This window comes from Lampetra planeri, chromosome 49 (assembly GCF_965212315.1).
Source record: "Lampetra planeri chromosome 49, kcLamPlan1.2.h2, whole genome shotgun sequence".
In the NCBI taxonomy this organism is placed as follows: domain Eukaryota; kingdom Metazoa; phylum Chordata; class Hyperoartia; order Petromyzontiformes; family Petromyzontidae; genus Lampetra; species Lampetra planeri.
In genome coordinates this window covers 1,400,305-1,426,316 of record NC_136155.1, presented here as the reverse complement: position 1 = coordinate 1,426,316, position 26,012 = coordinate 1,400,305, and the positions used below count along the sequence as shown (strand labels likewise).

Sequence of the window (26,012 nt, the reverse complement as noted above, 5' to 3'; positions counted from 1 at the left end):
ATCTGTAAGATATGTAAAAACTCCCATTCATGTTCCTTTTTTCTGTTACCATCCATCGTTTTTCCATCCAACTTTACGGAACAACTCTCTATTATCCACACATGTGTTTGGGGTATGTAATAGAAGTCGCTTTGAAGATGTATCCTATTATCTGCGAGTTATCCGCATTTTGTAGTTGTTACTGATGAGGTAGAGTCAATTCCTGGATAAGCCCGCGGGGAATAGAATCGCTACGTTCATCCCTCCACATCACTCTCCATGAGGGCAATATACACTCGTGGTCTGGTAGTTGGATCTTCACATCATCATCATCGGTGATGATCCATACAAGTTCGATTCCCCGACATGGCAGAGATCAGTGGTGAGAAATATCTCAGTCGGTATCTGAGAGATTTCCTACCAGCACTCCCACCATCCCGCATTGACTGACCAGCCTGGTGAAGTATGGTCAAACAACCGCCGTGATTGACACGGTGTGGGGATGCCTTCATCCAGCAGTGGATGTACAAGGGCTCGTAATTATTATTATAAATATACAACGCTTTCTTCGGTTGATTTAGCCAATCGTCATCAAAATTATCGTGAACGACACCAACAAATATGCATTGAGGACTCGGTGTCTGCCATGGGAACGTGGAATTTCAACCGCTGGCTCAGGAGCCAGCATCACAGATGATTGCTGGCACGCATTCATCTGAATCAGGGGCACACATTGACTTAACTTATATAATGCTGCAGGGCCAAGCCAGTCTGGTTTTGTGAAATTCTTGATTTGTGGCGTTGAGTCTCATTTGGCCCCAATATTTGAGCTAAGACCCAGCATCTGCGATGCATCTGTTTGGCTTTTCCTCTTTCTCCCTCTCTCTCCAACTCTCTCTCCGAGTCGAAAATAGACCAACAAATAATACTAAAGAACTGTAAAAGTACTATTCCATGGTTCTTTCGGTAAAGTCACGTAGATATAAATAAAATTAAAGTAATTAAAATAAAACGTTTTTATTGTGTTGCGATCGAAACGTCGTGAGTTTTTTTAAAAAATATATTTTTCTCTTTTTATTTCATTTTCTATCTCCGTGACTTTACCAAAAGAAACATAGAATATGCATTCCTGCAGTCACAAAAGCTTCATGTAAAATTACTGTGCTTGATAGAAAAGCAAATTCTGAACCAAGTTGAGACATGACACACAAGTTGAGGTTGGATAATATAACGGTAAAAAGTGAATTGCGGTGAATGTAACGTCTTCCTCATTCACTCAAATACGAGGATCACCTTGAGTAGCCCGTCTTAAAGTGTGCATCAGTCAGATGTCACGGTCAAAATAAACCTTTTAAAACAATTGCAAAACACATTCTCATACAAACAACTTTTTCAAAATATAATTTAGTATGTTGCAGGTTTATGTTATGCCATGTTTACAATTTAGTAAGGAATGCAAACACGATTAGCTGTGTTGTATATTAAACACAAAATCGTTATTTAACATTCGACCGTACATTTCTAAAGCGACGAAACAATGAACAGTGTTTACACAGTTCTGGGGACTATTAATTCAATGACTGGGTGATACTTATTTACAGATACACTTTAAGGGGCTATTCTTTTGCTTAATAATTTCATGGGGCCATATATCCCTTAGCTCAAGTATGCACTCTTTCACTACTCAACTCTCCATATGTTTTATCCTTCGTATATATATATCTACTGGCTTGACTACCCGGCTTCGCCCGGGACTTGGATTCAACACGCCCGGCTGCCTTTGTCTCCCCAGTGGCGATGTTCACACACCACACCAGTTACTCGTTTGAGGCTGAGTCGACCTAGGGGAGGCCCAGGACCGGTTCACATATTCGTCACCAATGTTGGTTCTTAGTGCGGTGCGCTAGCCTGGCACCCAACAAAGATCACCCCGCGTGTAGCCTGTAACAGACTGTTGGGGCAAGTGCTGTTAGCGAGCACTTATGAATGCAAGAACGGCAAACGAGGGGGTGGGTGGCCAGCCGCACGCCGGGCGCCTTTGTCTCCCTAGTGGCGATGTTTTTACGCACCGCACCAGATACTCATTTGAGGCTGAGTCGACCTAGGGGAGGACCAGAACCGGTCAAATAATCGTCACTGGTATTGCCCGTGAGCGGGAATCGAACCCGGGTAGCCAGGGTCGTAGCGCAGCGTAGCGCTAACCGCTAAACTACCGCTCCCCACTAGCACACGCACGCTTGCGCACACAAGTACATCTTAATCTGTGATGGATTACAGAATAAATAGTTTTGGCTTTCTGAATGTTTATGTAACATCCGTTCATCAAAATTGACTTTTCACAGCAGTAATCGGGCGCCTGCTAATGAATGGGTCAGATTTAGCGACTACTGTGAAAGGAGTCAACACGTTTTGAGAATACTTTTTTAAAATGAAGCCATTTCAGGCTGCTCAGAAAAAAACCCCGTTTCGACACCAATATAGTACAGTAATCACATTGATTTAATGCAACAACAACAACGACAACACACATCAACACAGTCATCAATAACACCGTGGCAATTGCTCTGCTTCGTAGCCTATTGTATTCGTGCGTATGACGACAGCATGTTCAGGATCTAAGTGCCAATGTCGAGGTGTGCTGCCAGCCACGGCGAGAGGGCTGGAGGAGAGAGTCGGTGTCGTTTCGCTCCTCCTCCCCCTCCTCCGCCGCCGCTGAAGGAGCGCCAGACGAGAGTGGTTTACCGTGCGGCCCACAGTGTGGGAGAGGGTGAACCCCTTCGCATAGGCGACGTTGCGAGCAACGACCCTTCTTCACAGCACGTAGAGAGGTCGGGCAGATAATACAAATAATAATCATTGGGGACTGCACTTTGTGTGAAGGTTATTTATATAATCCACTTTGTGATGCATTGATGTGTTCAATTCGCATTTTATTAGGATAATAATTTGCATAATAGAATTGTTGATGATTGCTTGTCATTAGAAACTCTACAACATCCGACCACACAGATTTGGCTTATCCCAACAAATAATTTATGAACCGTGATAACGTGTGTATGTTGAACTTCTTTCGCACCATACGTAGCCAACCGTGCTAATCGGAGGTGCGGGAGGAAGGACAACAAACTAAACACACACACACACAAAATAATCTGCGCAATCTACGTGTTAAATCATCGCCACGCCATCGTCAATATTATCATTGTCATCATCGCGATGCCTTTTGTTTAAACGGGGTCCACCCAGCGAGCCTGCACGAGGTGGTAGTGATGTTCATTAAGGATGACCTTGGCCCCGCCATGTAAATGTGGAATGTAAATGCTCTGCAGTGTTTGATTCAGCCAATCAGAAGCAGCAACATCATCATCATTTTCATCAGCACCAGCAGTAACATCATTATCATTCATCATTATGCATTCCTCAATTTACAGGGATTTATAGATTCACTGTTGTATGAAGGCCTCACCACTACAATCAGTTCCTGAGGGTTGCTTGACCATACTTCACCACGTTGGTCAGCGTGAGTTGCTGATGGGAATTAGGGACCCAGGACCAGTTCACATCATCATCAACTTCATCATCATCATCATCATCATCGGGGGTGGATAAAACTATGCACCACTTTGTACAAACTCAACAGTGGTTGTTGCCCTGTGCAGAGAGGCGGCTGCGCGCTATGGGAATGTGAGAATGTGGAATTTCCACCATTGGCTCAGAGCCACCAGCACAGGGTTTAGCACCGTGCAGCGCTCACTTGAGCAGGGAGACAGAGCTCGATGTCAAACCGCACGCGCACACCCACACACAGAGCTGCCTCGCCATATGCGCGCACATTTTAAATTCATTTATTTGTCTCGAATGTGAAAAAATACGCCCCGGTGTTTTCACGTAGAGGAATGTAAAAGAGCCATTTGCGCCGCTTGCCTATAAACGTGCGTTAACGCCGTGCCATGCAAACTGTAAATCCGTGTAGATCTGGGTAATAAACTCAGCCGCTATACACAGAGACGCGTAGTATGCACTGCCACATGTTGCATTTTTAGATGCATGGCAGAGAGACTTTGGGGAGAGTCTGAGAGGCAGTGTGGGTGTGCGTGTTGAACGGTAGTGTAGCGGTTAGCACGCTGCGCTACGAACCCAGTTTCCCGAGTTGGATTCCCGCTCACTGCAAACACCGGTGACAATGACCTGAACCAGTCCTGAGCCTCCTCTGGGTCGACTCAGCCTTAAATGAGTATCTGGTGCAGTGTGTAAAAATCAGTACCGGGGAGACAAAGGTGGCTATCTACCTATCCCCATGTGCACAGTGCTTACCTTAATAGGTGCTCACGGGCAGAACTTGCCCCAGCAGTCTGTCAACATGAAACCAATCACTTGACGATACTGCATTGGCAGTGGTGCACACGCACGAAGAAAATAAAAACTGAACACATCAATTCATTTTGATTAAAATTTCGATTCAAAGCTTTCGTGACTGCAGGGATTCATATTCTTGGTTCTTTCGGTAAAGTTACGTAGAAGGGAAATAATAAAATAAAATTAACAATAAAATTCTCACGAATTTTGGTTTTCACACCTGATGATGATTGCTTGTGTTGCAATCGAAACGTCGTGAGAATTTTATTGTTTTATTTTTATTATTGTATTATTTCCCTTCTACGTGACTTTACCAAAAGAACTAAGAATATATCAATTCATATTTGAAATTAAGTGAAGTGTAAAAGTAATCAACGGGTACGAAGCAACAGTAATCTGACTAAGAGAATGGAGTTCTCGACCCATATAGGATCACGAATCAATCACTGCCCTGAGTAACTTGATTACAGACACTGCACTCATTCATTCCAATGCTGCACATGATGGATGCTATTGCAGTGAGACTATCAAAGGCTATCAAACCATGAAATCAGTATCACCGCTCCGTTTGAGGCATGTACTCAGATTACAACCTGCAATCCGTCTAAAACATCACCAAAGAAAACCACACGCGGACGAATGTTTCATTTGTAATAATAATTTTTATAATAACTTACAGTCTTATATTACTCCAGTGCCGGACGAAGACCTGCCCACGCCTTGTCGGTAATGCAGAGGTCGCAAACGGGTTTTGATGCCTTACCCGTACCCGTACCCGGCCGCACCAGGGTCGCAAACGGGTACCCGTACCCGGCCGTACCCGTACCCTACCCGTACCCGGCCGGGTAGGGTACGGGTATCGGGTACCCGGTTGCGACCTCTACGGCCATGGCAGGGGGGTTTGTTAAGCCATCCTTCACCACTCTGCTCAGCTCAGGTTGGCGAAGAATGGGCGCAGCAGCGGTTTTTGGGTCTCACCTGCCACGAATGTTGGCCGCGGCCGGGAATCAAAGTGAGGTGACCGAGTTCACAGCTTGCGAGCTCCGCTTACTCGTGAGCCACTCTGTTGCCTCCCGTCGAGTCGGGCTTATTGTCGCGAACAGACGTCACAATTCCCCTCTCGTACATATTGAACTTGCCGGTCTGCAGTCCTTGGGCAGTGTCCCCATGCACCCATTACATACGGCGTTTACGCATTGAGAAGCATCTGTTTTTACACATGCACCTGGGCACACTACTCCGTTTAGCTTCAGAATAGATGAATCGATGCATCGCACCACCCCCACCAAACGAGGTTGTGCATGGCAGCTGCAACGCAGATGTGGCTGCAGCAGGAGTATGTGAGTTCGTCACACATGGGGAGTGGACCACAAACCATCACCTCTCTCTTTCCCGGGTTCATCAAGTAAGCACCGCACTGTGGAAAGTCAACGTTGTCCAAATACCGTGGAAAGAATGGCTCTGGCCACAGACACGTGGAGTATCAGTTTAACACGTAGGCTTTCGCGACCAATATTATTCATAATCACCGTTTTTGGGTTTAGATCGCGTTATTTATAAATGTGTCGTAACCCTCCACCACCCGACACGGCCAATCAGTAAAAAAGTGTCACGTTGACAAAAGACAAATAGTTCACTGCTTTAGCCCACCGGTGTGTTGAAGCGTGAAACCACAACATTTACAATTTGAGTAGTACGACGTTTCGCTAGTAATTGCATCCAGCATCATCGGGCAGTGAACTATTTGTCTTTTGTCAACGTGACACTTTTTTACTGATTGGCCGTGTCGGGTGGTGGAGGGTTACGACACATTTATAAATAACGCGATCTAAACCCCAAAACGGTGACGTGGAGTATCCCGTCGGCGTGGCTGTCAGGCCAGCAACGGGGCAGTGGAGACGAGCAGTAGGCGCCGTTGCCGCAAGAAAGCGCCGTGATCTCCTCGATCGCTGCTGGCGTTTGAGGCCACACACAACAACAACAACAAACCACTTCCAAATGCACGCCGGCGCGTCCATGGTGTCTTCTCGCGTACGAGGTGTGGCTCGTGAAACTCCCAATTACTGGCAGCTGCTGACCGTGCACGCTCCGTTATTTATGAGCACATCAAAGGCTCCGATCAACCGAGCCACTCGAAGCACATTTTTCTCCCTCTTTGAAGCGAGACTACCATTTTGTTTTGCTGCCGCCGCCGCCGCTGCCGTTGCTGCTGCTGAGTTTGAGGAAATTACAACACTTTAATTTGATTGAAATAATATGCGTAAATATGTGTGTGTGTGTTATGTTTGTCTGGCTGGCTGGCTCTGTGAGCCCATGTCACGTCAGAACGCCGAGTCGGCGCCGCTGGTTTGAATCTTTGGGTTTTTTCGCCACGCTCCATGAAGCCGCCTTCTCAAGTGGAGCGGGTTGATGGTATCAGCCTGGTCACCAATGACTGCAGCATTTTTTAAAAATCAGTTTGACATTTACATTTGACTTATTTCGGCTCTTGAGATGTCACCGCTGTGTAATGATCCGCACACAATAAACTAAACATTTTTTTTTATTTTACCAGGGAAGGCTCACTGAGCTATGTAGCTCTTTTTCAGAAGCGACCTGATTATCACAAATGATAGCTCAACGAAGTGGCCTATAACGCGGACATTTATCGCTGCCAAATACTATAAACGCGTGTCGTTGATTCTAAATGTGGAGGGAAACCCCGACGGACCCGGAGACAAATCCACGCGACCACGGGGAGAGAGACACGCACACTACACATATACAGCAGCAAGCGTCACGGTCGGGATGGAACCCACGACCTCCTGTATACCAGACGAGGTAGTTAACATCTCGCCACCGCGGCACCGTATGCTCATCAGACAGAGCAGCCAACACGACGCGGCTACCTTAATTAATGAAATAATACAAGATAAAACACACGTATAGGGGGAAAGTAGTGAGGGTCACGTGAGAGTGTTACAAGGGGGAGAGGGCAAGGGGTGGTTATCATGCTAATATATTACACAACAGAGTGCTCATATGGTTGGGTATAGCCCCACCTGAGAAAACGATCCAGAGGTCGCTGGTTTGATTCGATCTCCTGCCGTGGCAAGTGGAGCAACTGATCAAGCTTTCAATAATTCTATAACACGAAAATAGTTGAGGAAAATATTTCACATCATCACCAGCATTACCATCCCTGTCCCTCGTGTGATCAGATTTGGAATCAGCACCCTGAAATTAGTCTAAAACACTTTTCGATTTAAAGCTTTCGTGACTGCAGGGATTCATCTTCTTGGTTCTTTCGGTAAAGTCACGTAGAAGGGAAATAATAAAAGAATAAAATAAAACATAATGAAACATTTTTTATTTTATAATAAAATTATGTTTTATTTTTATTATTTTAATACTTCCCTTCTACGTGACTTTACCGAAAGAACCAAGAAGATAGTCTAAAACAGCCGCAAAAGTTCAGGCCGGAAAAAAAAGTGTTTTTGTTATTGACCAGTGTATAATTAAACACCCGGTGGGTGTCATTTACCCGTCGTGTGAAGGATTCCCCATGACGCCTTGTGGGTCACCGTTACGGACGTGAGTTTTGACCACACTTCACCACGCTGGCCGAGGCAGTGTTGGTGAACAAGGGGAGTGGGGGACCCAGTCCTGGTGCGGTTATAATCCAGCGGTGACGCGAGCCATGGCGAGGAATCCAACTCGGGTCAGCCAGGTTTAGTACGCAGCGCGGTAAGGGGCCGTCCATAAATGACGTCACGTACTTGTGGGGGGGGGGGGGTCAGATATTTGTCACGATGTGTGACGAGGGGGGGGGGGTGAGAAATGTGAGGTCACATCAAACTGCGCAACTTTAAATAAATATAGACAACACGTTCTACTTTATTAAATAGACGTTTTAATAAATGTTTTCTCCTCCAACATCAGAGTGCAGCGCCACAATAAATACGCACTACAATGACAATAGTTTAAAGCGATTTGAAGCATGTTTTATTTATTTTGAGGGGGGGGCAGAGCTTTGTGACGTCATATTTGAGGGAAGGGTCTGACTTTTTGTGACGCCGTGTGACGAGGGGGGGGGGTTCAAAAATCGTCCAAAATCGCGTGACGTCATTTATGGACGGCCCATAACCACCGTGGCGGCTGCCCCACCGCTATCAGACAGCTCTGAGCCCTCAGGAGATTCGCTGGCGGTGAGACTCATGTAAGGAGACAGGAGACGGCACCAATAGCCGCGAGACTGCACTGAAACCCTCGCGTCTCTGCGGGTTACATTTTAAACTGCAAACTGCTGACTCAATTTGTGTGTGCTTCGCCATGTTCTGGGGAGGTTTTTCTCTGCTTTATACTTCATCATAACAGCCCGTGATTCTCAGCCATTTTATACATCGTCGGCATGGGCACTGTGGTATATGGACCTGGCCTGGGCCTCCTCTAAGTGGACTCAGCCTAAACAAGGGATAACGGTGCACTGTTACGAGGGGTTGAACGGCGAAATACCACGAGCAACGATGAACGGATAACGAATATACATTATTAATCGAGAGATTAATGTTTATAAGTATTTAATACACATGGCAATACGAGCAGTGGCAACGCGGTTAGCGCATTGCGCTAAGAACCCGACCACCATAGATCAATTCCCGCTCACAACCAACATTGGTGACGAATATCTGATCCGGTCGTGGGCCTCCTCAAGGTCAACTCAGCCTTAAATGAGTACCTGGTGTGACGTGTGCGTGGTCCCCGTCAGCACCCCACTCCCTCGTGCACCGTGCCGGCCTTCATCAGTGCTGCTCGCTCACAGCGCTTGCCCCAACAGTCGGTCAAGTCTCTACGGGGTGGGAGATCTTCATCTTCTTTGAGCAAGGGTCCACTCATACACATGAACATTGACAAATGTGGTCTCGGTGAAAGCGAGACGAATTGCCGCGAGGAGTCGTAGGTGATGTAGGTTTTTGTTGGGTTGGATCGCGTATAAATAAATGTGTCGCTAAACCTGCCACTACCCGACACAGGCGGACAGCCAGATTGATCCGCCTGATGATGCTAGATGCAAGTACTGGCGAAACGTCGTACTCAGATTGAACATGTTGTGGCGTGGCTCTCCAACACACCGGTGTGCTGTACTAGTATACTACACTATACACTACATTATACACTACACTATACACTACACTATACACTAGTGCTGTACTAATGACGAATGGGCACGTTCTGTTTTCGTGACAAACCTTACTAGTTGGCTGTGTCGGATGATGGCGGGTTTAACGACACGTTTATATTTACGCGATCTAACCCAAAATAACCTATATTGTGGATGATATTGGTCGCGAAAGCCTACAGCGTGTGAAACAGGAGTCGTAGGGTTAATCCCCCTGCTAAGAAAACTTGGCAGCAGCCCTCCTCGAAAAAAAATGTCTTGAGGCTCAGCGAGACTTTTCTGGGCAACTTATCCGAGTAGTAACAACAACAATAAAAAATAAAAAAAAGGAAAATGGCCTTGGCCGCTTCACGTTCGCTGTTTCAGAATCAGAACATTTATTCGTGCTGCAGGAGGAACCCCCGGAGCTATAAAACTCCGTTTCGCAGATGTCCAGTGGGGTCACGAGGTCGGAACGTTGCAACACAAGATGCGAGATGACAAGTCTGTCGACTTTCAATCTGCTGGCGTCTCATGTTAAAGTAAATTAGTTTACATATTTAGTGAAAGCCTACGTGTTAAACTAAATTAGCTCCAAATCAAGTTTAAATGAGTTTATTACGCATATCACAACATGTCTATGGATAGCATGTACACAGTGTTTGAGAAATACTAGTGAGACAAAGCCGGGGTTAGATTTGTTGGACGTGTGATAAGAACACACGAGACTGAATGCCGTGTGTTTTATTACGAGGTACCACAAGAGGTCGGGGGAAGACAGCAAACTAAGCTACATTCGCATTTCTTCTTCGTTTTATCTCTCAAATGTTCTCATTGTGACACAGCGTGAGCACAGCACAATGGCCGCCGATGGCCATTGGCAGGGAGCAGCAACTCCGCGGGCAGCAACTCAAATTGGGCGCGGCAGGACCCGTACGAAGTGGGAGGGCTGGGAGTTGTTGGATTTGATATCCCAGCCAAGTCGAAGGGGGCACGAGTAGGGACGTGGGGGATTTATATGAGGAGAGAGAAGGGGGGGGGAGGTAGCTCACGGACTGAGGGAAGACCATGGGGCAATGGGGGGAGTGGGCCAGGGGGGACATTCGCAATTGAAGCAATGGGATGCCACTGGGGGGAGCAAGGTGTTGAGTGAACATCACGGACAAAGCCGAGTGGAAGGAAGGCCGCGGTCTCCGTCGTCTTTGAGGAAGGCCGCGGCTCATTGAGAGCGATTGTTATTTTGACGATTTGAAACGCTCTTCGTTTACCAGGTAAAGCCCACTGAGCTATTTAGCAATTTTTCAGAAGCGCACCTGGTCACAAATGATAGCTCAACAAAGTGGCTTGTCGTGTGGCAATTTATAGCAGCAAAACAACGTGACGTTGATTCTAAATGTGGAGGGGAAAAACCGAAGGACTCGGAGAAAAATCCACGCGACCACCGGGAGAGAGACACTGCAAACTCCAGATAAACAGGCGTCAGGGTCGAACCCGCGACCTCCTGTATTCCAGGCGAGGGAGATAACATCGAATTCCCATTCCAGATTCATTTTCCCATCCTGAGACGGGCCTCGTGCTGGTTTATAAACGGCGTCGCCGCACGGTGCCATGTGAGAGGGTACGGAATTTGTCGCAGCCTAACTGAGTGTGGGCAGATCGTAAAACTCGTAGTCGGAAGGTCAAGAGTTCAATCCTCGGTCAGAGGTCAACTTAGCCCCATCACTCCGGGGGGGGGGGGGGCAATAAAGTAGTGCCCCACCGCTTTGTGGAGAGTCAACAGTGGTTGTCCTGTGGAGAGACTGGCTCCTGACAAGGGAATGTGGAATTTCAACCACTGGGCTCAGAGGACCGCCCCATCCTATATGTATGTTGAACTTCTTTCGCACCGTACATAGCCAACCGTGCTCGTGGGAGCTGCGGAGAGGGCTCAATTGCACAGGGAGACACTGCAGCTCGACTTCACATTCCTCTGCAATGGTTCTCACGATATTGCACAAGTGTGGCTTCAAATTACGGCCATACATATTTTTTTTAAACGTGTAAAAATATATGATAAACCTAACGTGACATTTAAAATAATTCCCACGTGTCTCAGGAAGAGAGAACTCGTATTCACTCGTGTTCACTGTGGCACCCTGCTCAATGTGGGGGGAGTTGGGGGGGTGGGTGGGAATCACAGCAAGACAGTTTGATTGAAAACACTTTTCTCAAAGCAAAGGCTCTTGATGGCTGAAGAAGACAAAATGTAAAATTTCCACGGCCAATGTTTGGGTTATTTTGTAAACAACGTCTGAAGCGTGTCTGGATTAATATATATCAGTTCTACGCAACGTGAATTGTGCAGTGATTCATCGTGCAAACTGTTCATGGAAGTGAGCGGAATTGGGCAGGGGCAGTGGATCGATCACGGCTGATGATTGTGATGACGATTCGCAATGACATTGTTGGAAACAACTTTTGAGGGATGGTGACTCGACAAAAACATCTCGTCAGCGTGGAAGAATAGGTCAAAACACCTCACCTATCCCGATTCCTATTTCTAACCTTTTTTGATTTTGCCAGGTGAGGCCCACTGAGCTGTATAGCTCTTTTTGAGAAGTGACTTGACCACAAATGAAAGCTCAACTTAGTGGCTTATCAAGTTTAAATTTATAGTGGCCAAACATTCAAAACGCGTGGTGATGTTGATTCTAAATGTGAAAAAAAAAACCGGAGGACCCGGAGAAAAATCCGCGCCACCGCAGCGAGAGAGACACCGCAAACTCCAAATACACAGCAGGCATCGTCAGGGTCGGGATCGAACCCACAAACCTCCTGCTTACCAGGCGAGGTAGTTAACATCTCGCCACCGCAGCGCCCCATCTAGTCGAGGCGCTTGCGCAAGCAGCGGCGTGAGTGAGCAACTGCATGGCTTCGCCTTTATCCTTTATCTTTCACGTAACTTTTTTGTTGTTGAGGAAATTGGAAATTCCAGAGAAAAGACGTAGTTGAAATGTAAAATAACGTGGACACTCTGCTACTGACACAACCTGTGTGAAATTCAGAATGCAAGATCAGAAGTGACTGTTCAAATTACTATTGAGGGTGGTTCTCATCTCTATTGCCAGGCCTGCAACAAGTGGCAGAAACATCCACACTCCTACACGCAGGGACTGTTTCAGTCAGTGGCCAGTATCGACCAGTCGGTGTCCGGTATCAACAAACGTGCTCAACATCGGTGGTGCTTTAAGGAGGGTGTCGGATTACGACGTGCGGCCAATTCTAATGAGATTCTTCATCGCATGCGACAAGGTGCCAGGGTTGCCGGAGGAACTCAAACGTTAGAGGGTGAGCGGTCGATCTCGTTCGTAGAGATCATCCCTCTCCTCCTGCTCACTGCGCCACCTCTCTGTTTGCCGCAGGTCCCTTCCCCGAGGACTTTTCAATCCTGGCCACGCTGAGGGCCCAGAAGGGCCTGCAGGCCTTCCTCCTGTCGGTCTACAACGAGCAGGGCGTCCAGCAGATCGGCGTGGAGGTGGGCCGCTCGCCCGTCTTCCTCTACGAGGACCACAACGGTCTCCCCCTCCCGGAGAGCTACCCCCTCTTCAAGGGACTCAACCTGGCCGACGGAAAGTGAGTCGGGGTCCTGACGCGGACAAACTCACCACGGACGCGTTCGGGAGGCGCGGTGGACGATGGAACAAAAATAAAAACAACCACTGCTGGGATCTCTCTCTCTCGAGAGAGAGGCCCTCTGCAGAGTGTTTTGTTGCCCGCTCTTGCACGCTGGGCTAAATGTCTGAGAAGTTGATGGCATTACCCCACACTTTACCCCACCACACGTGACCTGTGATCTGCAGATTGACCAACTATTGCTTGCAGAGGCGGGCGTTCTTTGAGAAACTTGACCCGTTGTTAAAACCGAGAATCGAACCTGTCTCCTCTGGATTGCAAGTCCGGTGTGCTAACCGTTACACCACAGTGTTGTCGGATCCCTGGTTTTAAGGCTTCCAACTGGTGGCATCTCACTTAGGGGGTTCATCAGAATGGCCAATGAGGCTCCGATTAGCATGGTTGGCTACGTACAGTGCGTGAAAGAAGTTCAATGTAGAGGGCAGTCCAGATGTCACGTGGACCCCCTATTAATTGACCCCAAACCTTTGTTTTCATTTGCATATTTATTTCTGTCTTAAATAAACCTCACTTAAAAAAATTACGTTTTAGACAATTAAATGGGGGGATCACAAGACATCTTTAGCACCCTGTACATACATAGGTGCACTCTCTCACAAATCTCACCAGAGTGTCTCGCTTTTCAAAGGGATATTTGGATCGACACTCATGTCTGCTTCGTGGATGTGAGCCAGTGGTGGAAAATACAATGTTTTCCCACGACGGGGGAGAGTATATGTAACATTATAACTTAATATGGAAGATTGGAAAGTTGGGCTCTGGATGACAAACAAAATATATGAGCGAAATGAAGGTGGATGCACAGCGCGTTTGCGAAACAATCGGAGCCGTCTGCCGGAGGGACAGAGCCGGATAGCACAGCGGAGCGTGGGAACCTCGGGCAGCTGTTGAAGGCGATCGGAGTGAACAGGACGAACTAACGAGGTGGACGAGTGCAGAGTGTCACCACGGAGGATAGGAAATGTTAACTGCCTCGCCTGGTATACAGGAGGTTGTGGGTTCGATCCCGACCCTGACGCCTGATGTATATTTGGAGTTTGTGTGTGTCTCTGTCTCATCATCATCACGGTGGCTAGGAGATGTTAACTGCCTCGCCTGGTATAAAGGAGGTCGCGGGTTCAATCCCGACTCTGACGTCTGCTTATATTTGGGGTTTGCATGTTCTCCCCGTGGTCACGTGGATTTTTCTCCTAGTCTTCCGGTTTTGCCTCCACATTTAGAGTAATTGGCTGCTATCAATTTCCACACGAGAAGCCACTTTGTTGAGCTTTCATTTGTGGCCAACTCGCTTATGAAAAGAGCTACATAGCTCAATGTGCCTTCTCTGGTAAAATATAAAACATAGTTGAAATAGTTTAGGGTGGAGCACTTTTTGGAAAGTAGGAATTTTGTTATCATCATCATAAGTAAAGTAGAAAGGTTTCCCACTGTGAGACAGAGAGAGAAAAAGAGAGGAACACGTGGATATTTGACAACGACCGCAGGTTTGTGACATCGCTCAAACTGTTTAAGGAGGTGAGTGGTGAGGCTTTGGCACGAAGCGTCAGGGGCCATAATTGTCGGCGGCTGGATGGTTCAGAGTGGCGGCAGCCGAGAAGGGATGGAACACATCCAAGAGGACGTTACCCAAGAGAGGTGGAGTGATGGCATCGGCTCGCGTGCAGGAGCTTGGATGTTTGTTACGTTGTTATGTTAAGTCACGTGGCCAGAGGGCGAGACCTCGGCGGAGTCGTTCATTCGGCGGTCGTGGCCACGATGGTTGTAATTAGAGAGGATCAAACTTGATTTGAAGCTTTCGTGACTGCAGGAATTACTCTTTGGTTCTTTCGGTAAAGTCATGTAGAAATTAAATAAATATGGAATATTATTATTTGGTTCTTTCGGTTAAGTCACGTCTAAAGATAAAATAATAAATTAAATTAAATAATAGAATACGACGTTTCGATTGCAACACAAGCAATCATCATCAGGTATAATGAAATAGCGACATAAAATCTAACCAGAAAACTATAGACAGACATATTAGCAGACAGATATCACCAAGATACATAGCGAGAGCAACACAGGTAACAGAGAGGGGTGATCGTCTCTGTGGGGTGGCCTTAAATAGACAGAGGGGGGGGCGGAGGCAGAGAGAGGGAGGGGGGTTAGAGAAAAAATTAGCATATCAATGAGTGGTCAACAGACGTGGTGCTGCAAGTACGATGGCACGGCACGCAAGCCTGAAAATCAGGAGAAGGACACACTAAAATTAAATAACCTAGTAAAATATCGAAATGTAATGTAATACAACACAGAGGGTCGGTCAACACACAATTAACGCATAGCCTGGTTGATTACGTATTTCAAAGATTGCTAAGTTAGAATTTAAGTGTGAACATTCTAAAGAGGACACAGGCAGAGAAAACAAGTCGCCAGAGAGAGAGAAAAAAGATAAGCTTAAAACTTCCCCGTAGAAGTGGTTCAATCTTAATTTTAGAACCACTTCTACGGGGAAGTTTTAAGCTTATCTTTTTTCTCTCTCTCTGGCGACTTGTTTTCTCTGCCTGTGTTCTCTTTAAAATGTTTACACTTAAATTCTAACTTAGCAATCTTTGAAATACGTAATCAACCAGGCTATGCGTTAATTGTGTGTTGACCGACCCTCTGTGTTGTATTACATTACATTTCGATATTTTACTAGGTTATTTAATTTTAGTGTGTCCTTCTCCTGATTTTCAGGCTTGCTTGCCGTGCCATCGTACTTGCAGCACCACGTCTGTTGACCACTCATTGATATGCTAATTTTTTCTCTAACCCCCTCCCTCTCTCTGCCTCCGCCCCCCCTCTGTCTATTTAAGGCCACCCCACAGAGACGATCACCCCTCTCTGTTACATGTGTTGCTCTCGCTATGTATCTTGGTGATATCTGTCTGCTAAGATGTCTGTCTATAGTTTTCTGGTTAGATTTTATGTCGCTATTTCATTATACCTGATGATGATTGCTTGTGTTGCAATCGAAACATCGTATTCTATTATTTTATTTTATTTATTATTTTATCTTTAGACGTGACTTAACCGAAAGAACCAAATAATAATTCCTGCAGTCACGAAAGTTCTAAAATTAAAATATGGAATACACGACGTTTCGATTGCAACACCAGCAACCGTCATCAGGTGTGAAAGAATGCTAAATTTGAAGTTAAGTCTGAGAAATGTCTCTCAAAACTGCCGTTTACTGTTTATTCAAACTTCCAATTTCTCAGACTTAACTTCAAATTTAACATTCTTTCACACCTGATGACGGTTGCTTGTGTTGCAATCGAAACGTTGTGTATTTCATTATTTATTTTATTGTATTTCTACGTGACTTTACGGAAAGAACCAAAGAGTAATTAGAGAGTATATTTATTAAAATCTCTCCCGCGATTGTTGTACTGTATTCCTGTTCCTTGCTTTCAAACATTTAATTTTTGGAATGTGCCCCATGCAGTCAGCCCCCGGAAGCTAAGTTTCATTGAGTCCGACTCGTACTTGTGTTATGCATACGAATTAGACACTAACCTGAATCACACAATAGCCAAACTATATAGCAGAGGTGGGACAAAGTCATTGTTATGCAAGTCACAAGTAAGTCTCAAGTCTTTGCTCTCGAGTCCCGAGTCAAGTCGAGTCAAAGATGAGGCAAGTCCAAGTCGAGTCTGAAGTCATCAAAATCATGACTCGAGTCTGACTCGAGTCCAAGTCGCATGACTCGAGTCCACACCTCTGCTATATAGTCTAGAAGGGCTGATGAGTGATTAAATTAGTCCAATAAGTGTGAAGTGATTATTTGGCCGAGGGTGGGGGGGGGTTTGGTGACTTTAGCAATTAAGAGCACGTCGAGACGTATCAATTAACAATTCTAGCGAGATCTACGGGGGGAAAAAAGCGCATGCAAGGTTATTGAAATGTTACTGGGCTAATGAGGTTTAATTGGTGTGGGAGTAATTGCACAGTGAAGAATGTTCATTATACGGAGGCGAAGTCGGCTGAGTTTAATTGGCAGCGAGTGAGGGAGGAGGAGGAGGGGCACTATAGCTGGATGTTCATGATGTGTGGAGGTGGACTTAATGAGCTGCAGAGGGGGAGGGGGGTGTGGTGTTGCAGGGTGGTAGGAGAGTTGAGAGATTATACTGGTAGGGACCTCCTGGTTACACCAGCCCACAGGGGATTATTGTGTCCGCCTGTCGTGCAGGGAGGGGCTGGGTGGGGAAGGAGGGGCTGGGTGGGAAGGGGAGGGGAGGGGAGGGTGGGGAGGGGCTGGGTGGGGAGGGTGGGGCTGGGTGGGGAGGGGAGGGTGGGGAGGGGCTGGGTGGGGAGGGGCTGGGTGGGGAGGGTGGGGAGGGGCTGGGTGGGGAGGGTGGGGAGGGGCTGGGTGGGGAGGGTGGGGAGGGGCTGGGTGGGGAGGGAGGGGTGGGGCTAGGTGGGGAGGGGCTGGTCACCCCGTGGTGCCCTTATAAAACTCGACGTTTAACCTACTCACACCGGCTTGTGCCCGCCCTCACAGTCGGGCATATTTACGGAATACACCACGCCGCCGTTGACCCTGGCCATTGACCGAGCAACCCAACGTTCCTACCAGCTCCCTCCGCAGGAATGTGTTAAACTTGACCGAGGCTCTTACAAAAAAGAACGTAGAGTCTGAGATGAGTAGAATTTCGAATCGTGTTTTATTGGGTTAATCTTTAATGCACAGGTGGGCACTCACAGTGATGTTTCTTCCCTGTTGCACTCATTTCTATTGTGGTTTTCATGCTTTCTAATTGCAAACCTTATTTTATCAAATAGAATAGTTGAAGTTTGTTCTTTTAATAGAGACATACCACTTGGACGGGCGACCACCATCCCACAATAACAGGTATTGTAGGCGTTGCAGACAGCATGTTTGTTGAATTTCTTTCGCACCCTACATATCCAACCGTGCTAATCGGAGGTACAGTGGGTGGCAGTGCAGCAAGTCCAACGGTCCGCACGACCCCCCCCGCCCTCGCTCCACCTTCACCCGTAGGACATCTTGCGATGCAGCTGCGTGTGCGTGCCACCGCATCTCAACTCGTCCGCTATTCCTCTGATCCAGCACGCCGACGTCACCACTTGCCACGTGATTTTCGTCTTCTGGCAATGCGATTTTCATTGTTTTATCGCAACCCCCAGAGACGCTGCACCGAGCGTCTCGTGATTCTGCTTCGGGAGGTTCCTGCCAAGTTTGTTCTGAGCAGGGGGGGCGACAATTTGATTAATTCAAGGGCACTTTTATTTTTACATTTGCCAAATGTGGACCATGACACTGGCACACGATCACCTACTCTTTGCGAATAACGTCACAGGATCTTTAACGTCTACCCAAACAAGGCGGCACGGAGTAGTATATTTTTTGACGTAAATACGGCCGCAGTATTAATCGGGGCAGCTGCTAAAATGGAATCGTGAAACTCTGCGAGCCACCCCTTGTCCATATCACCCCGCATAATCAAACTATTTACGGATTTGCGGAGTACTTTGACTGCACACGTTCTCCAGGGACGAACTCTCTCTCCCCCGAAGGCCCTCTCGTCGTCGTGGCCAGCGGCAGACGTCAACACTGGCATCTAGCCCTGAACGTATTGCTGCGTAGCATGGCATCATATGTGTTGTTAAGTTAGATATTATTTTAAAAATAATTGCATGAATTGAAAACATTTAATCCACTTTTTTTCATATATCCTCAATTATTGACAACTATATAAACAAAAATGAAATATAATGGCCCTAGCCGCTGCCGGACGCAAGAATAGAGTAGTGAGAGCCATGTCATCAGGAGGTTGTCAATTGAATCCCAATTTTCAGGGTCTCAATGTGGACCGGATGGGGGAGGGAGCCAATTAGATGCTAATTTTGGGGGGGGTCTCAGGGGGTGCTGACCGTCCCCATCGCCACCCCCTCCCCTCAGCTCCATCACTGGAGTAGCCTTGGTCCAGCAAGTGGCCTGGCAAAGGGCTGTCGGTACGCATTGTAACGCGAGACGGAGAGAGAGAGAGAACGCGAGAGACGACACATGCCGTTATTGTTTCATTCGGGCGTCTTTCTCGCGCAGCCGTGCGCGGCGAGCTGTAATTGAATACTGTATCTGATTTAAACGAGGGGCTCTCTCCCGCGTGACCTCACCGCTCCAGATGTTCGCCGTTTCGGTCGCTCAAAAAAAAAATCCACCGGCACACGAGCGCACGCGGGAGGAGGAGGAGGGGGGTGGCGCCAAAGGGGAACTTTGCGTAAACCGCTACAGTGCTGGCGTGCGCCGCGTCAAGGAGACCGACGGTGGCCTCAATTGCCCGCGCTCTCGCCCCTCTGGGCCAGCGGTCGCGAGAAAGCGGAGGGCCACGGGGCGCTTTGAAACCTCGACGCGACGCGGGCGGGCCTGGCTCCCACGTGGGCGCCGCGCCTTGTGACGCACGCGCGCACGCGCGCTGTCACGCGCTCGCTCGCCACCCCGCGCTCCACGCGCTCGGCGCGGGTGGGGCGGTCAAACGTCGTGTTGTCCTTGGCCTTGCGCGCCTACGATTAGCAACGTGCGGCTTGCGGAGGATGCGAAATAAGTTCGACGTGCATACGTGCGCATTCGACACGCACGCGTACAAATAAAAGTCACACGAAGTGACTTCCCTGTCAAGTGAGTGTTGGCACGTTGGTGATGTCACTCGCGTTATAGCGCGTGGACATTTTAAAGATGCAAAATTGTCCCTTAATAAAAACTAATTAAAATCCGAAACTCATCTCTGATATGCTCCTCAAATGACCATTGGGGCATTGATGCTCATCTGCAGTTCTTCAGCCCTGAGCCAGTGGTGGAAATTCCACATTGCTGAGCCACCAAACACAGACAAAAACCCCCCGTATAGCCTTAACAGACTGTTGGGGCAAGTGCGGTTAGCGAGCACCTACGAAGGCCGAAACGGTACACCAGGGGGTGGGTGGCCAGCACCACGTCCGGCCGCCTTTGTCTCCCCAGTATATATTTACACACCGCAGCAGGTACTCATTTGGGGCTGAGTCGACCTAGAGGAGGCCCAGGACCGCTTCAAATAACCTTCACTGGTGTTGGCCGTGAGCGGGAATTGAACTCGGGTGACTGGGTTCGTAGTGCAGTGCACTAGCCGCTACGCTCGCTCTACCGCTGAGCCAGCTGGCCCGGGTGCACAGACACAACGGGAGGGAATGATCGTGTACACGAGTGGAGTGTTGCCAACATGGGCTCGCCCTGACTCGGGAACATATTGTTTGCAACGAATGCGCGTTTGGCCGAGAGCATGTCCAACGCGGAGGTGCCAGTGGTTACACGGCCATTATCCAGCGGTGGATTAATTATGGATGACAATAACGACGAATAGTTACGTGATCTTTTGAGCTGCAAAGGATGACATAATGGGAGTTTCGTCCGGTTTACTGCAGGGGTAAGTCCCTCACAGCAATGCAACTTTACACTCATCTGTTCGTCATCTCGGGATCGTCTTTACGAGAGAGTCTGACGATGGGAACTAATCGAATTTGGAAAGTGTTAGAACAAACAAAGATCTCCCGTATAGCCTTATATAGACAGTTGGGGCAAGTGCTGTCCGGGAGCACGTTTTAAGGCCGGCACGGTTCAAGCGGGGGTGGTGTGGCTAGCACCGTGCCCAGACGCCTTTGTCTCTCCAATGCTCATGCTTACACACCGCACAAGTTCTCATATTAACGTCCATTCGACCTAGGAGAGGCCGAGGAGCGGGTTCTGATATCACTCGCCACTTCACGTTAGCCACTGCTGGGGAAATCGACCTCGGCTAATCAACGTTCAGGAGCGATGGGCGCCACTCGCCGTAAAACACGCAGACACGCGCAGCACCACACCAGAAGGCGCTGCACTGCCACCAAGCTAGGCCCCACACTGCTCACAAGCCAGCACAGACAACAATCGCCCCACATCCTGGCGCTGCAATGTAACTCGTGAGTGTGTCGTACACCAATTGGCATCCCTCGTGGCTGCAATTGCCGGGGCATCAGCCAGTCCAGCCCGTTGGCATTCTCCAGCCTTGGACACGTCGCGTGGTCGTCGCTTGTGTGGTGTGGCATTGCACTGCATAATTTAGAAGTTCGGTATAATTAAAAATCAATTTGGTTTCACGTGGAGTCTAAATGCGACCGAGTGTTGACACTTATTCCGCAGACCAAATGCCATTTCATTCCACAATGCTACGTTGACGTATATAGCGTGCTGCACGATTCAGTATTGCATCGCACTGCGCCACGCCACCCGACATTGCGTTGCACCGCCCCCGACCGCTGCTTTTTCCGCCGCGCCCTGTGACCCGTTTGCCCCGTGACCCACTTGCCCCGTGATCCGCTTGCCCCGTGACCCACTTGCCCCGTGACCCACTTGCCCCGTGACCCGCTTGCCCCGTGACCCGCGCCCCTCGCCCCGTGACCCACTTGCCCCGTGACCCGCTTGCCCCGTGACCCGCGCCCCGTGACCCACTTGCCCTGTGACCCGCGCCCCGTGACCCGCTTGCCCCGTGACCCGCTTGCCCCGTGACCCACTTGCCCCGTGACGCGCTTGCCCCGTGACCCGCTTGCCCCGTGACCCGCTTGCCCCATGACCCACTTGCACCGTGACCCACTTGACCCGTGACCCACTTGCCCGCCTCGTTGCAGGTGGCACCGACTGGCGATCAGCGTCCACGGCAAGACCGTCACCGTGGTGCTCGACTGCAAGAAGAAGCTGACGCGGCCCCTGGAGCGGAGCAGCAATGCCGAGATCGACACGGGCGGCATCACCGTGTTCGGCACGCGCATCCTGGACGAGGAGGTGTTCGAGGTGAGCCGCTCGCGCTCTCTCGCTCGCCGGGGGACTGAGCCTGCGATGTTGCGTGACGAGGAGGAGTGGCGAGGGGTGCGCACGGTCATTATTGCACATCACGCAAGTGCCCCTCGGTCGTAATAGCACCTTTGAAAGTAAAGCGTCGTCGCCGTTTCACGAACCTCCGGTGCTCCGCAGAACACACCGCGGGGTAAGTCCACCCAGCGTCGTCTCCGAAATTTATTATTTTTTATTGTTGTCGTTATTGTTGCTGTTGTCTACTTTGGCCGACCTGTCCCCCTCGGGAGGAGAGGGACAGGGCAGGGCCCGGCTCTACCCCTCGCGGTTCTTTCATTGCGGCGGCGGCGCGGGGCCGGCACCGAGGGTGCCACTCGTCACGGACGTTGGCGGTGGGCTGGGATCCAGCGGCAGCCACCGGTCGATAGAGCGATCACGTGTGCTGGCACGTGCACACACCGTGGGCACGCGCACCCTCGGATCCATGGTGGAGGTCGAGGGGTCGCGCGGACGTCGTTGGCCGCAGTTCACCGGGTACTAGAGGGGGGACTTCTCTTAGGCCCGGCAAGCAACGCTGCGTGTCGAAGTTTAGCAGGGCCGGTCCACCTGCTGTACCCGAAGTGGCGCTGACCACGCGGTCGACGTGGGGGTCGTGTCGACTGATGTGTGGTCCACCACAGGCACCAATGGCCAGGAGCTCCCTCAAACTCTTATTTGGTCATCATCGGGCAAGGAAATATCCACACACACAGAGTCGTCAACACTGCAGTGGCTTCTACAAAGACACAGATCTCCCCTATAGCCTTAACAGACCGTGGCTGCTACACACACACACGCATTCAAATGTTCCCCATTTAGCCTTGAGGAAATAGTGCTGTCTGCGAGCACCTATTAAGACTCTTGAGTAATGAGGAGGCCTTATTCTCCCAGTGCCGATGCTTACGCGCCCAATCGATTGCTAAATTAAAGGTTGAGTTAGCCTAGGGGAGACCCAGAACAGGTTCATATATCACCTGATGTTGGGCACGGCCTGGAATTGAACTCAGGTCATTGAGAATGCAGACTGATCTGGGAGCCACTGTGCCACCACTAGCAGAGTGTGGCGACTGCTACGCATCGTCCAGATGAGGAATCGGAATTCTCAATTGAATCGTAAATCAACAGCTGGATGTAAACGTTCCCACACTGTGTCGGCCGCGATGATGGTTGGTTTGAGAACACACTTCGCCGTATTGGCCAGTGTGGATTGGTGAAGTGGGGGGAAGTGGGTGGTGGTTGGTGGGGAGTGGGGGTGGAGTTGGGGGGGGGAGTGAGGGTCCCAGCACAATTGAGGATATCATTCGGCAACTGATGTGGCCGGGAATTGAACTCGGGTCCGCTGAACTCTGTGCCCGAGGTCGCAACCGGGTACCCGATACCCGTACCCTACCCGATACCCGGCTACCCGTACCCGGCCGGGTACGGGTAGCCGTTTGCGACCCTGGTGCGGCCGGGTAGGGGTAGGCCGTGAGTCACTGGTGAGTAACCGTTTGTCACTCATTTCGGGTAGGGTACGGGTAGGGAACGGGTACCCGTACCCGGCCGGGTACGGGTACTCATTTGCGACCCTGGTGCGGCCGGGTACGGGTAAGGAATCAAAACCCGTTTGCGACCTCTGCTCTGTGCCCTAACCACTGACCACTGCGTCACAGCTCCATTCCTTCCCCCGCTCCACCCCCCCCATCTACTGCCACGCGTATATTTACGAGCTCCCCATTGCCCATACTCTGGTAATCGCATGGCCCTGGGCTGGCTCTTCACAATGTGGAGAACACTCTGCGGCTTGCGGTCGAGGCCCGTTCTCTTTCTTTGGCTTTGATGTTGCAGCGCTAACGCCGGGATTTCTCTCCGTCGTATTCCACTAGCACATTGCCTGTCCCCATAGGAGGTATGAAATTGGAACATTCTGGCCCCCACCGCCCCCCACTTCTTGAATTTGGCTTCGAATTCCGCACGTGTTCAAAAAACGCTCTGGCAGTTGGTCGGCTTTCACGCCCCCCCCACCCCCCCGGCTTTGCGTCCGCGTTGGTGCCAGTGGCGGTGGGTGGATCGTTAGAGTTTGTGGATCATGCACGGAGAGTCGTCGCGCGTGGCTGTGAGGTGCCCAGTGGGGTGTCAGTAGAGGAAGCGGGTTTGCTGGCACATTGTGTACGGACTGTTGGGTGTCGTCTTCTCACTCGCCTGTGTGTGTGTGAGACGGTTTTTTAAATGCTATTTTACTGGGTGTTGCGGTTTCCTCCCACGTGCAAGGACATTCAAGAAATGGTTCTTACAAAATTCACAACAAGACACTCCTGTGAAAAGTAACAAAATGTATACCTAAGCTTTGGTGAAGTTTTACTGGATAAATGAAGGTCTACTTGTGGCTTAATGTGAATGCTGCAAACGGTCATCCTCATAGGGGCGACAGCGGTCCACAAAGTTGTCCACACAGTTGTCCACACAGTTGTCCACACAGTTGTCCACACAGCGGTCCACACAGTTGTCCACACAGTTGTCCACACAGTTGTCCACACAGTTGTCCACACAGCGGTCCACACAGTTGTCCACACAGTTGTCCACACAGTTGTCCACACAGCGGTCCACACAGTTGTCCACACAGTTGTCCACACAGTTGTCCACACAGCGGTCCACACAGTTGTCCACACAGTTGTCCACACAGTTGTCCACACAGTTGTCCACACAGCGGTCCACACAGTTGTCCACACAGTTGTCCACACAGTTGTCCACACAGCGGTCCACACAGTTGTCCACACAGTTGTCCACACAGTTGTCCACACAGTTGTCCACACAGCGGTCCACACAGTTGTCCACACAGTTGTCCACACAGTTGTCCACACAGTTGGCCACACAGTTGTCTACACAGCGGTCCACACAGTTGTCCACACAGTTGTCCACACAGTTGGCTGTCTTCACTGCCACTGCGGTCGGTCGGTCGGGTTTTACTCAAACCTCAGGCAGGAGGACCACAATGCACTTCTTCAGGAAAACGCTGATGGGTTTTTTGTTGTTGTTGCAAAACGCGCAGAGGCAGTGTCCTTTCGGCACGTGTCGGTGTATTGTTCGAAAAGCTACAGAAGCTTTTCCTACTGCGAGAAACAGCCCATTGACATATCAAGAGTCTAATTGTGTTGCCGCTAATTTCTGCTGATTTATTTAAGTTTAGGGCCTTGCTCCCTCCGCCCCCCCCCCCAGTCGCGTTCACACGGTTCATGCAAACTAAAAAATAAACTAAATTGTATTTTAACAGGTAAGACCCCCTGAGCTATTCTATAGCTCTTTTTCAGAAGCGACCTGGCACACAAATGACAGCTCAACGAAGCGGCTCATCGTCACGTGCAAATTAATTGCAGTAAGCCAAACACTCTAAAAGAGGGCGTCGGCAAACCAACATAACAAGAAGAGGCATTTTTGTTCGAGTTCGGTAAAAACTCAATGTTTCGAGAGCGCAACGCATGTGAGTCAAGTGACGAAGCCGACCCCTGCTGTAAACGCACGTGGATTGTAAATGTGGAGGGCAAAACCAGAGGACCTGGAGAAAAAATTCACGTGACGACGGGAGAGAGATGCACGCAAACTTCAAAATATACAGGCATCCGGATCGAACTCACGAACCTCCTGTATAGCAGGCGAGGTAGTTAACATCTCCTCGCCACCGCAGCGTCATGGTTCTATCTCGGTGGCAGTCGCCTTCTGGGCATGCCCCTTCCTTTGCTTTCGACTCCACCGCCGGTCCTGTCCATCGGCCACCACCCCGTCTAGCGATGCGTCCTGCCCAAGGCCGCTTCACTTAACCGTCGGTACGATGCCTCTGATTTGTATTTGTTCCCATGTGTTTCCTCCTCCCGCCTCTGTCGGTGTCGTTCATAACATTCTTCTCCCCGTGCTCCTTTGCGTACGTTGCAGACTTTGGTCCCATTTTCTTGTTGGCACTTTGCGTGATGCAATGATCAACGACGCTCCTTTGCAGGCACACTGATG

General features: G+C 49.4%; 1 protein-coding gene across 2 annotated transcripts in view; it reads left to right on the top strand.

Moving 5' to 3' along the window:
* Positions 1-26,012, top strand: part of LOC144734060 (uncharacterized) — a 258,027-nt gene that overhangs the window by 35,163 nt on the left and 196,852 nt on the right. For both annotated transcript variants that reach the window (XM_078616112.1, XM_078616111.1), the window contains exons 3-4: positions 12,874-13,084; positions 21,830-21,992. In XM_078616112.1, the coding sequence (XP_078472238.1) occupies positions 12,874-13,084; positions 21,830-21,992 (374 nt within the window). The remainder of the gene's footprint in view (positions 1-12,873; positions 13,085-21,829; positions 21,993-26,012) is intronic.